This window comes from Ictidomys tridecemlineatus, chromosome 11 (assembly GCF_052094955.1).
Source record: "Ictidomys tridecemlineatus isolate mIctTri1 chromosome 11, mIctTri1.hap1, whole genome shotgun sequence".
In the NCBI taxonomy this organism is placed as follows: Eukaryota; Metazoa; Chordata; class Mammalia; order Rodentia; family Sciuridae; genus Ictidomys; species Ictidomys tridecemlineatus.
The window spans coordinates 13114530-13126621 of NC_135487.1; the positions used below are offsets into that span (position 1 = coordinate 13114530).

The 12092-nt window shown below is 53.9% G+C and overlaps 1 protein-coding gene across 1 annotated transcript; it reads right to left on the bottom strand.

Annotated features, from left to right (window-relative positions):
* Nucleotides 1-3221: 3221 nt before the first annotated feature.
* On the bottom strand, nucleotides 3222-8676 carry Pla2g2d (phospholipase A2 group IID). Its single transcript, XM_005317539.2, has 4 exons — nucleotides 8563-8676; nucleotides 5445-5589; nucleotides 4773-4879; nucleotides 3222-3520 (listed from the first exon to the last, which is right to left on the bottom strand). The coding sequence occupies exons 1-4, from the start codon at nucleotides 8600-8602 to the stop codon at nucleotides 3375-3377; spliced, it is 438 nt and encodes a 145-aa protein (XP_005317596.2). The 5' UTR covers nucleotides 8603-8676; the 3' UTR covers nucleotides 3222-3374.
* Between the last annotated feature and the right edge of the window lie 3416 nt (nucleotides 8677-12092).

Sequence of the window (12092 nt, forward strand, 5' to 3'; positions counted from 1 at the left end):
CACACAGGTGCACGTAAGGGACGTGGGTAGAGAACGGATGTCCCCGGGAGCTGTCCTTCCTTTCAGCTTCTGGTCCAATTTCAATAAATGGGACCTGAGAAGAGCTCAAGGGTTAGGGCCTTCACTTACCTTGGGACCCACCGTCCCGGCTGCCTGAGGTCCCCCTTCCTGCCCCCTGACCCTAAGTCCCAGGTCTCAGCCTGAGAGTCACGCATTCACACAACAAAGACCGACTGATCTCCCACTAGGTGCCAGGCCTGCGCTGGGTGAGGGGAGGTCACAGGAAGACCCCTGCACCCAGCCCTACCCCTCAACCATGAGGGTATTTCAGCCCTCAGCCTGGGCAATGCAAAGTCCTGATTCTATCAGCTACCTGCCCCTTGGGGACATTGACTCTGTCCCCTCTCAGGGACAAATAAATCTGGAAGTCTCTAAACCAACCATTGCCTTGGGCCACTACTGGTTTGGGGGCGGGGGGGCTATCCTACAGGGAAGTCCAGTGGCTGTGACAGGCTAGACACAGAAGAGACAGCGTCTTCTGGGCTGGACCCTGTCTTGAGGTCTGGAAACACAGCAGCCATGAGTGGCCCCCTAAGGGCAAAGCCAGCCCAGTAAGGGTGGCCCACCCAGGAGCAGGAGAGAAACCAGGCTTTGATGACATCATCAAGTTGCCAAAGAGCCAAACTTGGAACCTCCCTGCCTGTCAACTTCTTGTCCCACGACATCATCGACGCCCTCAGCGTGGAAATCCACGGAGCCAGTTATCAGCTGGATCTTCTGCTTGTGTCAGGGTGGGGGCTTCTGGGGATGGAGCCCAGGGCCTCGTGTTCTCTAGCAAGCCCTCTACCACTGAGCTACCCAGCCTAGCTGGAACCCTCTGAATGGTCAAATAGGACACAGAGCAGCCCCTGTGCCTCTGCCTTTTGCAGAGGCAAAAGAAGCCCCCAAATTTAGTATAAATGAGGAGCCAATGAACAGACACTCAGCCAGCCGGCACTGGTGCCCTCACTGTGAGCCTGGTGAGGACCTGGGCTGACACCCCAGCTCTTCATTTGCTGATCCTCTGCATCTTCCTCACCGCTCTCAAACTCTCCAGCCACATCTTGACCCTGGTGAGACTTCTCCCTATGACTCTCTCCTCAGCCAGCCCTCAGCTCCACCCCAGGAGAAGGCTGCCTTGGTTCCTGACCTGATCACCACAGTCTTAGGGAGTGGGCATCTGCTGGACTTAGAGCCCAAGGCTGGAGGCTTTAGATCTGACACTTGAGCTTAGCACGCAGAGGAAATATCTGTCGTGAGCCTGCCATGATGAAGTGTGTTTGCAGGGCCTAGAATTCATCTAGAATTGTTTGCTGTGGATTGATTCTGTCTTTTGCAGTGCTTAGCATTAAGGATGGTTATTTTCCTGATTAAGAACCCATAGAGTGAAATTGTATTGAGTGGCTTAAGAATTGAAAAGGGCAGAAGCACATGGACATTCTTTATTTCTCCCCCTCGACTGCATAAGTCGCACCTTTTGCCCATGGCGACAAGTACTCACATATAATAACTCCTCTTATTTTTCATGTCTACTTTACACACAAGGAAACCGAGATCCCTCAAGTAGGGCCCATGGAAAGTCAGAGACAGCACTGGAATGTTTTAAAATAGATTTTTTTTGGGGGGGGTTCACAGCAAATTTGGGTGGGAAAGAATGGAGATTTGGCAACCCCCTGTCCCCTCAACCATCACTGTCCCTCACAGGAGTGGGCGTAGAATGATAATTTGGACCCAGAGCCCATAGTTCTTAATTCCTCTCACACGGCCTCGCTCGACCTACTGAGTTTCGGGAAACCCGTACCACAGGTCACTGCAGGGTGTGCGACACGGGCCACAGTGTGGGGAGCCCCAGGTGCCTCAGCTGGCCCCGTGGCTGGACACACAGCTCATCATACACGAAGGACAGATTGTGGATCCTTATAAGAAAAAGCCATCTGCCTAAATGTGTGTTTCCCCAGAAGCAGAGCCCACACGAGGATCCTGTGTAAGTTTCTCACCGAGGGCTGACTCTGGAGAAAGCCGCGGGGAACCAGGAGAACAGGCCGGGCCAGCGGAAGAGGCAGGGAGGGGAGGTGGTTCCAGAAGTCTCTGGGGCTTCCTACCACCCTGATCCCCGGAGGAACTCTGGGCACTGACCCAGATGGTCCTGCATGGAGGCGGGGGGCCAGGCAGCTGTGCCCTCCAGGGTGTTGAACTCTGGTCAGTCACGGGTGGCCTCCTTGGGTGTGTGTATGGGGGGGTGCAGGGCCAGGAAACTCCCAGAAAAGAGAAGGAGGGCAGATGTGGGGGCTTTGGAGCCAATACCTGGCTTGGTTGGGACTGGGGTCCTGAGCCCGGGAGGGATCTGGACGGGACACCGACATCCTCTCCAGCCCCTGCGTGTTCATGATTAGCTCAACTGATCCCCGACAGTAACCGAGCACCGAGCACCGAGCATGTGGGAAGCCGAGGAAACACAGATGAGGCGGACATGGTCTGTGTCCCCGAGGTGCTCCTGTCTGGCTGGGGTCGGGGAGGATCCCCTTCACCCCTCATGGGAAGCCCCAGCCAGGGCCAGGGGAGCCAGGAGGTGCAGGCAGGAGAGATGAGCCAGGAAGACCCTCCTAGGAAGCAGCCCTTTCTCCCTGAGAGGCCCAGGGAGGCCATCCTGGAGGAGGGGGCCACGGGCCACATTTCTGCAGAAGGACCCTGAGCAAGTGCCAGAGGCAGGACAGCAGGCCAGGAGGCAGCTTGGAGCTACAAGAGCCGCGGCCTCCTCCCATCATGGCCTCCTCCCATCATGGCCTCAGAGTTTGTGGAGGCCTGCTCTGTTCTGAGGTTGCTCTGGGGTGCAGCTTGGGGAGAGGGGCTGGACTCTATGGGGCCCAGTTGGGAAGAGGGACATGGGGCCAGACTCACCCACCCACTAAACAGATGGCTGGGCTCTGGGGGGCTGTGTGCTGGGGCTGTGGAGGACCTGGGGGTTTCAGGAGTCTCTCGGACAGGATGCTCAACATAGTGCTTCACAGCAGCCACTCAGGCTGAGGCTTGGAGTTGGTGAGAGGGACCAGCAGGGGTGGCAGTGGCAGGGAGCCAGGCCCATACAGCTGCCACCCCCCCCAGCACCCCTCCCCTGAGTGCTTTGGCCCAACCCCATGGCCCTGGGTGCTCCCTGGCCTCCGCCCACCCTCGGGGGAGCCGGCACTGCCTGGGGTGGGAGAGTCCAGAGGTCGGGCCCAGCAAGGGCGAGGGGCCCTTCCCCCTGGACTGCTTTAAAAGCCAGCGGGCTAGACACCGGGTGGGACCATGGCAATGCCCCGAGATGGGGAAGGGTGGCGGGGAAGCGAGTCGGCCTTCTAGCATGAAGGAGTGGGGTCCCGGCAGCGCGACCGCCGGTAGAAACGCAGGAGCTTGTTGTGGGAGTCGAGGTTTCTCTTCAGGCAGAAGGCCACCTCCTTGTCACAGGCACACAGCTGCTGCTCGCACCAGCTCCCCCTGTGGGCTGTGGGTGGAGGAGGGGGCCGTGAGCCGCTGCCGGGGAGCCCAGACAAGACCTGGTTCAGCGGCCCCGGGAGGCCACCCAGTCCCTGCTCGGCCTGGAGGTGCCCCCAAAGCCGTGGGACTCCCTGCGTGTCTTGGTCCTTGTCTACTGTCACCCACCCACGACACAATATGGAGCACCCCACACCCACACGGCTGGTCCTGGAGGGAGAGCACGGAACAGAACGGGTGGCCGGGGTTGGGGGGACAGGGATGGAGACCTGCAGAAGGAGTGCACACGTGGGGCTAGAGAGGACGAGCGGGCGGGACGGTGGTGAGGGGCCAGGAGGGAGGAGAACGTGCAGACTCCAGGCCCGAGGGACCACCTGCCTCCGTTTCAGTATCTGGAAAGTGGGGTTAATGACGGGGGGCTGCTCAGAAGGCCATGGTGGGAATTAAAGAGTACAAAGTGCTTAGCCTCGAGTGGGTATGGTTATTATTCAGCCTTTAGTGAGCCGGGCATGGCGGTGCACACCTATAGACCTAGTGAGTCGGGAGGCTGAATCTCAGCAACTCAGAGAGACTCTGTCTCAAAACAAACAAACAAATAAATAAAAGGGCTCAGTGGCAGAGCACCCCTGGGTTCAATCCTCAGTACAAAAACAAAACAAAAATAAATGAAGCCTTCAGTCACTGACTTCTGCTATAAAAAAAAAAAGACCTTTAGATTCTCAGCCCGAGGGCCAGCTGACCTAGGGGCTAGGTGACCTGTCCTTTGGAACACTTCCCCGCTCCAGTTTAGTGTCCTTGTCTGTGCAACAGAGATCGGGGTCTTGCTGCCCTCTTCTGGGCTGTTATGAGGATCAATAATGGTGAAAGTAACAGCAATGCCAAGGGCAGCCCTGTGGGTTTCTGAGCGTGTGAGGCTCATTCTGTTGGTTTCATTTGAGTTCTTGCAATAACTATATGGAGTAGATTACAGATAAGGATACTGAGGTTCAGAGAGGTTAAACAATGGGCTTGTGGTCACAGAACTGATCAGTGCTAGGCCTGGCTTCCAGATGCCAAAAGGATCAGACCTCCCCTTGGACCTCTCCTTACCCCGCACCCATGCCCGCTTCTCCTCCACAGCCCAGCTGCTGCCACCAGACACGCAAGAAGAACAGAGAGGTCAAGCAGCTTATTCATGGTCATTCAGCCTTCAAAGGCAGTGAGGACCAGAACTCCCCCCCCCCCCCGAGCCTCAGCTCTAACCCCAATACCCAGGTACTCACGGCACTGGACGTCCCCCTGGGAAAAGGTGTAATTATAATGGTCCCTCTTGGGTCTGCATTGGTAGGTCCTCAGGTGTTTGTAGCAACAATCATGCTTCTGGCAGCACCTGGTGGGACAGGCAGGGCGCCCAGCGGCACAGGTCACCAGCTCGCTCAGGTCTCTGGCTCTTCCCACCCATGTGCCCACCTGGGAAGAGTCAAGGATCATAGTAGCTAACATTGATGCCTCTGGTGCCCTAGGCACCTGCCGAGACTGAACAATCTCTCTCAATCCACCCAAGGCTCGAGGAAGTCAGCCTGTAAGTGGTGGCTCAGGGACATGCCCCCAGCCCTGGCGAGCCTCACCCCTCCTCGGGCCAATTCCCAGGGTGATTGTGAGGATCAAATGAGACTCAGCAAAAAGAGGCGGGGGCTTTGAAACACATCGTACAGTGGCATTAGGGAGTGTGTGACCGGGGAGGTGTCATTACTAGATTAGGGGACAGGAGTGCAAGAGGGTCAGCCCTGCAGAGACCTGGCCTCCCACCTAGAAGGCCAACGCCAGCAGGGTGGGGATTCAGAAGAGGCTGTAACATAGTAGGTGCTCAGCAAAGTGAATTCATTAAATGAATCCATGAATGGAGAAGAAAGGAGCGTCTCAGGCTAGGACCAGGGGCCTGGGAAGGGGGTTACCAGTCGGTGGCATCTTTGGGCTGGCCTCTGCCATCAAGTCCGCAGTGACAACCATAGGGCCAGTAGTTGAGGAGGGGTATCTTCTTGGTCACCTGCCGGACCATCTTGTTCAGATTCAGGAGGCCTCCCTGGGCTGGAGTCAGACCTGGCAAAGGGTCCAGCAATGAGGAGAGGGGACGGACGTCCCGGGGACGCCGTGGGCCCCAGGGTGGCACCTCTGCCGGATGAGGGGATGGTGCACTTCAAAGGATAATGAGGATAAAATAACAACTACGCCCATGACCAAAAATACAGTGCTGTCTGGGAGCGCTGAGCACTTACCACGCCCTGGGTTCAATGCCCACAACCAAAAAGTAGGATAAAATAAAATTGTCATGACAGTTATATTTTTATATATTAAGTGCAGGTCTTTTTCTGTATTGACTTATCTCCATCCCATGAGACAAGTGCTAATTTTTTAAATAAAGACTTTTTATTTTGGAATAACCCTAGATGTACAGGAAAGTGGTGGAAATAACACAGAGGCCCCCGCGTCCCCCCATCCACTTTACACAGTCACGGTGCATTTGTGAAAACCAACGTGGGAACAACAGACGCCTTTTTTTTTTTTTTTTTAGGTGTGGCGGAAGGTACCATTTTTACTCCCCGGTTTCAGGTGAGTGGACTGAGGCTCAGCGACTTGCTCAAGGTCACGGGGGCGGTGGCAAATGGAATCAGAATGGGAACCAAGGCAGCCTGGAACCTTCTCTGTCTCTGGCCTTGATTCCCTTTCTCAAGGGGAAGAAGTCCAGTGCTACCCCCTCCACCCCCCAGGGCAGTTCCAGTGTGAAAGAGCCCCGTGTGGCTCTCCCGGAAGCAGTGTGACCTAGGAATCGAGGGTTTTCACTTCCGTCACAATAGCTGCGGGCTAGAATCGATCATGAGGGGAAATCCATTTCATTGGGGGAGAGGAACGTGTGGGGCTGAGTTGGGAGAAATGAAATACATTAACTCAGGGAACTGGGGGGGGGGGGACGTCGGGAGGAACAGGCAACACAAGACGGTGACAGAATTGGACTGTGGCCCTGAGCAATTGTTCAAGATCATGGGTCCTGTGTGTCCAGGTGGAGCCCAGGGTCTCACAGGGAGACAGGGCCAGGGGGCCCCTCCAGGTGACCTTAGCCATGGTACCCCACCCTCAGGGAACAAGGCTGCAGTGAAACTCCTTAGGACACAGGGGTTCAAGTGAGGGGTTGGGAGGGACTCGTGCAGGGGACAAAGGCTGAGATCACAAGCAGGTGGCCTTGGGCTGCAACTAGAAGTGAGTGGACTGCTGTGTCCCCTTGACACGTGGGAGCCCACACTGCCACTCCCGTTTGACGCCGTGGTTCTAGCTGACTGGGATGCTCAGCTTTGACTGTTGCTGAAGGGTCCCAGGCCCCTCTGGAATCATCTGGGATTCCCATCAGAAATTCAGGGATTCCCAGATTCTGTGATAAGGAACCCCAGGGCACCACCTTATAGATGAGCCGAAGACCTGAATCAGATCCTTGCCCTTCTTCGTGGCCTCTGCCCTCTTTTCCTTTCCTTCCCCCTCCTCTCTTCTTCTCTCCCCTTCTCCTCCTCTCTCTCTTTATCATAATTTTTGGGGGGTACCAGGGATTGAACTCAGGGGCACTCGACCACTGGGGATGAGCCACATCCCCAGCCCTTTTATGTATATTATTTAGAGACAGGGTCTCACTGAGTGGCTTAGCACCTCATTTTTGCTGAGGCTGGCTTTGAACTTGAGATCCTCCTGCCTCAGCCTCCAGAGCCACTGGGATTACAGGTGTGTGCCACTGTGCCCAGCTGTTTACCAAAAATCTCAGTGAGGACAAGTCCAGCCTGAGAAATTGAGCACACACCACGCATACAGGGGCTTTGGTGACCTGGCTTAGCCTGCTAGCAACTGCTGTCCTGATAGCCTTTCCTGACCTCAACTGTCCCCAAGAAGGTGGCGGGGCAGAAGGAGATGCTGCATCTCTGTGCACGAGCCATGTGTTGAGTTATTACTTACCACTGCTCACACCTGCTCCAGACGTGGCATCAGTGTTCTTATTAGTTCCTTCCAACATCCCTATGTAGGGGATGCTTTGTACCCATTTAACAGATGAGGCTGTGGCGAGGTTGGGGGACTTGGCCAAGGAGATGGTGAGGTCCTGCTTGAATGCAGGTTCGTCTCTACACTATGTTGCCTCTTTACATCTGAGAGACGAATTTTTGTAGCTTGTTTGCAAATTTTATAATGATTTTCACTGTAACCTCAGAGGACTGTGGCTCTTCAGTTGCGAAGAGTCCCAAGACAGCATAAAATTTCTTTAAAAAAAAAAAAAAAACACAAGACCACGCTGGGCGTGATGGGGCACGCCCATAGTCATAGTGATGCAGGAAGCCAAAGCAGGAGGCCCTCAAGGTTGAGGCCAGCCTCAGCAATTTAGCAGGACTCTGTCTCGAAATAATAAAGAATAAATAAAAGGGCTGGGGACGTATCTCAGGGATAGAGTGCCACGGGGTTCAGTCCTCAGGGCCAACAAGAGAAAACGACAACAACAGAAACCAAGACCTTTCTAAAGTCACTTATTTTGAGGCAGAGCATGGAAACCAAAGCAGGAAGTAATTTGCTTGTGATCTTCACATTTGGTCTGTTGAAGACTTGGCGGAAGCTGCCCCAGTCCCCCTTCCCACCATCGGTCAATGGAACCCCTTCCCTTGTCCAGTGGTAATGGACATGAAAGGGCTCTCTCTGTATAAGCAGAGCGCTGTGCGTGTACGGAAGACGGCTAAGGCTCCATCAAAGGATCTGCATGAGCAAGTGGGAGGGTCCCCTTCCTGTAACTTGTGTCCAAACTGCCACAGGGGTCAGCCCAGCAGGCCCTCGGGCTCGGCACACCACCCAGTGTGGCCACCTGTGGCTCTCTGACTGAAGTCACCCTCCTAGAGGACTGGCAGCCACTGGTGGCTCCTTCTAGGGGGTGGAAGGGTTGGAGGACCGGGTGCAGGCAGGGGTCAGAGCAGCTGCCGCCCAGTCCACGGAGGAGCATGGTGGGCCCATCCGCATCCCACCTTCCTCCCCAGCACGGGTCCCATCCCCACTCACCAGCCGCCACCAGCAGCCCACACAGCAGGGCAAGTCTCATGATGCCAGCTCAGAGCAGCGCAGGCAACTTCCAGAAGCGCCCGCATGCAGGCCGGGCAGGGGCACGGGCACTTATACCAGATGCACCCGCCCAGCCTCGCCCCCACCAGTTCCAGCCCCAGCTCCAGGGGAAATGACCACTGCTCCTTCGGCTTCCTCTTTTCTGGGGTTGAGAAATTGTAATTCTGTTTTTAATATCTGGATTATTTCCCCCTTTTTCTCTTTTTTCCATGCAGCGCTGGGAATCAAACCCAGGACCTCACGCACTCTAGGCAAGTGCTCTCCCACGGAGCTTCATCCCAGCCCCACTTTCCCTATTTAATAAAAGAAACATAAATTCAATTTGAAAGATTTAGAATAAATAAACAGCAAGAAGTTTGGAATCACCAGCAAATCCATGAAATATTGATATTTTGGTGTATGTGCTGCTGGCCGGATTATTGTCCGTCTGTCCATCATCTACCTACCCACCCATTATCTATCTTTATAACTCCATATTTTTCCCCAACCAAACTAGGAAAGAGTTACGTGTAGTACTTTGTAGTCGGTCCTTTTCACTCACTGATGTGATTTGAGTGTGTCATTTGAGCTGCGTTGTTGAATATTCTCTTGCAGTAACATTTTGAGAGCTGGCCTCCGATTCCACTATACGGCTCTACCATTTATTTGATGACTCCCTTATTGATGGACATGTGGGTTGTTTCCAATTTTTTCCTGTTCTAATGAAGCGAGAGAACTACCACGCATCCCGGTTCGTGTCCAGAATCCTTTCCTGATGTGGACTTGCTGGAGCCAAAGCCCGGCACAATGTCAAGACGACTGGGTATTGTCAACGAAGCCCCAGCTTATGTGTGAGAATCTAATGAGACAAATGGTGTGTGGCCCCAGCCCAGCAAGGGCAGGCACGGCTGGCAGGATGCGCTGGGCATTGCACAGGGCCATCAGCCTTGAGAGTTCCAAGGAACTGTAGAAAGTGGTTTTTTGGTGGCTGGGGACAGTTACCCTGTTTTAGACATCATACTCAGGCCTACCTCCTCGCTGCTGGCTAATCAGTTCACACCCAAAATTGTGCTGGCAACAGTCTCTGCTGGAAGGTTCACTGTTTCTCAGGTCCTCTCTCTCTCCTCTCTCCCCTCTCTCTTTTAAATCCGATTTTGTCTTTCCTCCTTAACTCAGTAACCAACTCCCACCTCATAAATGAGAAAACATTCTACATGCAAAGTAATTCAATAGCACGCAAACCAGATGTCTCTGACATATTCTTTTTCTAGAAAACACTTCAGGGGGGTCTGATTGGCATGCAATTAACAACAAGCATTCAACGTACCCAGCTCGATGAGTTTGGGGACGAATGTGCACCTGTGGAGGCATCACCACCAAGAAGACCACGGATACAGCCTCACCTCCAAGGCTTCCTCCCACCTGGCATGGTCTTTGATACGCCTCATCCCCTGGGCATGCTCAATACTCATTCCTTTCCACTGTCCACGGGGCGCTTTACACTAAAATAAGTAAAGCTCACCAGGGCACGAGGCTATGTCTCCCTCCCTGGTACTCTTGGGGCAAAGCAGAAGTAGCAGAATCCCAGCTCTGCGCTGGTTCCAGGGAACCCTTCCCCACGGAGCGAGAAAGCAAACACCGATCCGCAAAGAGCCTTAACCGCTCCACTTCCCGGCACCTCCAGGGCCCCACAGCGCTTCATCAGGATGAGTTTGCAGCCAGAGAGACCTGGTTCAAATGGTGGGCCCGTCTCTTGCCAGCTGTGGGACGCTGGGCAAATCACGTCACCTCCACGGGCCTTGGTTTCCTGATTTGCACAACGGGGCCAGGCGCTCCTCCCTTCTCTGATTGCTGTGAGGTCTCAAGGTACTGGGCACAGGCACACTGCACCCACCTCGCTCCTTGAAAGGTTCCATGAGGCCAACACGGCTCCGGGACTGTCGTTACGTGGAGGCCAGGAGGACCAGGGAGGAGGCCTGGCCTCCCCAACACCCCAGCCGCTCAACATGAAGCAAGTTGTTTAGCTCCATGTTTTCCATCCCCCCCACCCCGTGTAAAATAGGTGGGGATGGTACCCACTCCATAGGACTGCTATGAGGGTTTATGGAGATGGTATATGCCATGGTTTGGAAATGGTTGGAGGGAGCTGGGTCCCCAGTATGACAATGTTAACATTGACCTTGAAGAGATGGGGCTTAGCAGGAGGTCATTACTGACGCTCCCTGTCTCTCTCTGACTTCCTGTCTGGACATGTGATCTCTCCCTCTTACATGTGCTCCTGCCATGATGCCATTCATTGCAATGTTACACGGTCAAAGAGGCCCTCACCAGAGACAGAAGCCATATGGTTGCCCAATCTAGGTAAGCCTCTAAAATTGTGAGCTTAATAAACCTTTTTTTTCTTTCTAAGGTATAAGACCTCAGGTATTTTGTTATAGTAACTGAAACTGGGCTCATACAACACATGAAAAGGGCTTGGTCCATAGCTGGAGACCAGTAAATGTGGTCTGTGGTTACTCCCATCAGCAGCATCAGTATCATCAACCCTTCTTTATCCTCATCATTACTGTTTATCTAAATAGAATAAATAGCTATACTTTTCTTTTGTGTTGTCTAACCTGCTATTCATCCTATGCCTCATCTCAGTGTGTTATTTTTCCCTCTATAAATTTGAGCTGGGTCTTATTTTTATCTTCAATGCTTCTCAATGTATTCACGCTTTCCTTTATCTTCTTAAACATATAGATGTTGTTATAACTTTCAACCTTCCTAATTCTATCACTGGGGTCGTTTCTGGGTCTTCTACTACTGTTTATTGGCTTCTTTAGATTTCCAGAAGTGAATTTGCTATGGCCCAAGGTGGTGAGATGCTAGACTTCTCCATTCTCTGAAAGTTCACATGGACTTAGAACCCCAGGCTTCTGCTGCAGCTGCAGTGTCTCGGAGCCGTTCAGACCTGAGTATCTCAAGACTTGCCAGAAAGTCTGTGCTTTGGGGTCACTGGTCACAGCTGGAAAAACCCTGCTGACCCTGCTGGGCCAGAGTCAGCAACTCTCCAGGTGGGGGGTGGAAGGGCGCAGGAGGGAGCTTGGAGGCTGGAGAGAAGTCTCTAATATTAACAGTCACCACTGTGCGGGTCTTGCCAGGTGCCAGGCCCTGAGCTGTTACCTTGTTTGTACCCACAGCCACCTTAGGAAGGAGAGGCAGCTATTCCCCTTCTATAGGTGGGGAAACTGGGCTCAGGGAGGTTCCCCCAGGGTGCTTCCTCACACTCCCAGCCCAGACAGGTGTGGAAGGGAGAGCATCCGGCAGAACCTGCAGCCTCAACCGCACTGCAGGAAGGAGAGGAGCCTCCTCCTCCAGAGATCGCCCATGAGTGACAGCATGATCTTCCAATCAGTGTCCAGAGCCCTCCCCTCCCTGCAAAGCCCCTGTTACCAGAACAGACGCCTGCCTGGATGCCACCCAGGAGGGTGCAGCTCAGAAGCACA

What these genes read in the sequence shown, in the direction of transcription:
- Pla2g2d (XM_005317539.2), bottom strand. Translation starts at nt 8,602, where the DNA reads ATGAGACTTGCCCTGCTGTGTGGGCTGCTGGTGGCGGCTG. An exon ending in TGGGCTGCTGGTGGCGGCTG is followed by an intron (nt 5,590 to 8,562) that starts GTGAGTGGGGAT and finishes ACCCTTTGCCAG; the next exon opens with GTCTGACTCCAGCCCAGGGA. An exon ending in CCCAAAGATGCCACCGACTG is followed by an intron (nt 4,880 to 5,444) that starts GTAACCCCCTTC and finishes CTGTCCCACCAG; the next exon opens with GTGCTGCCAGAAGCATGATT.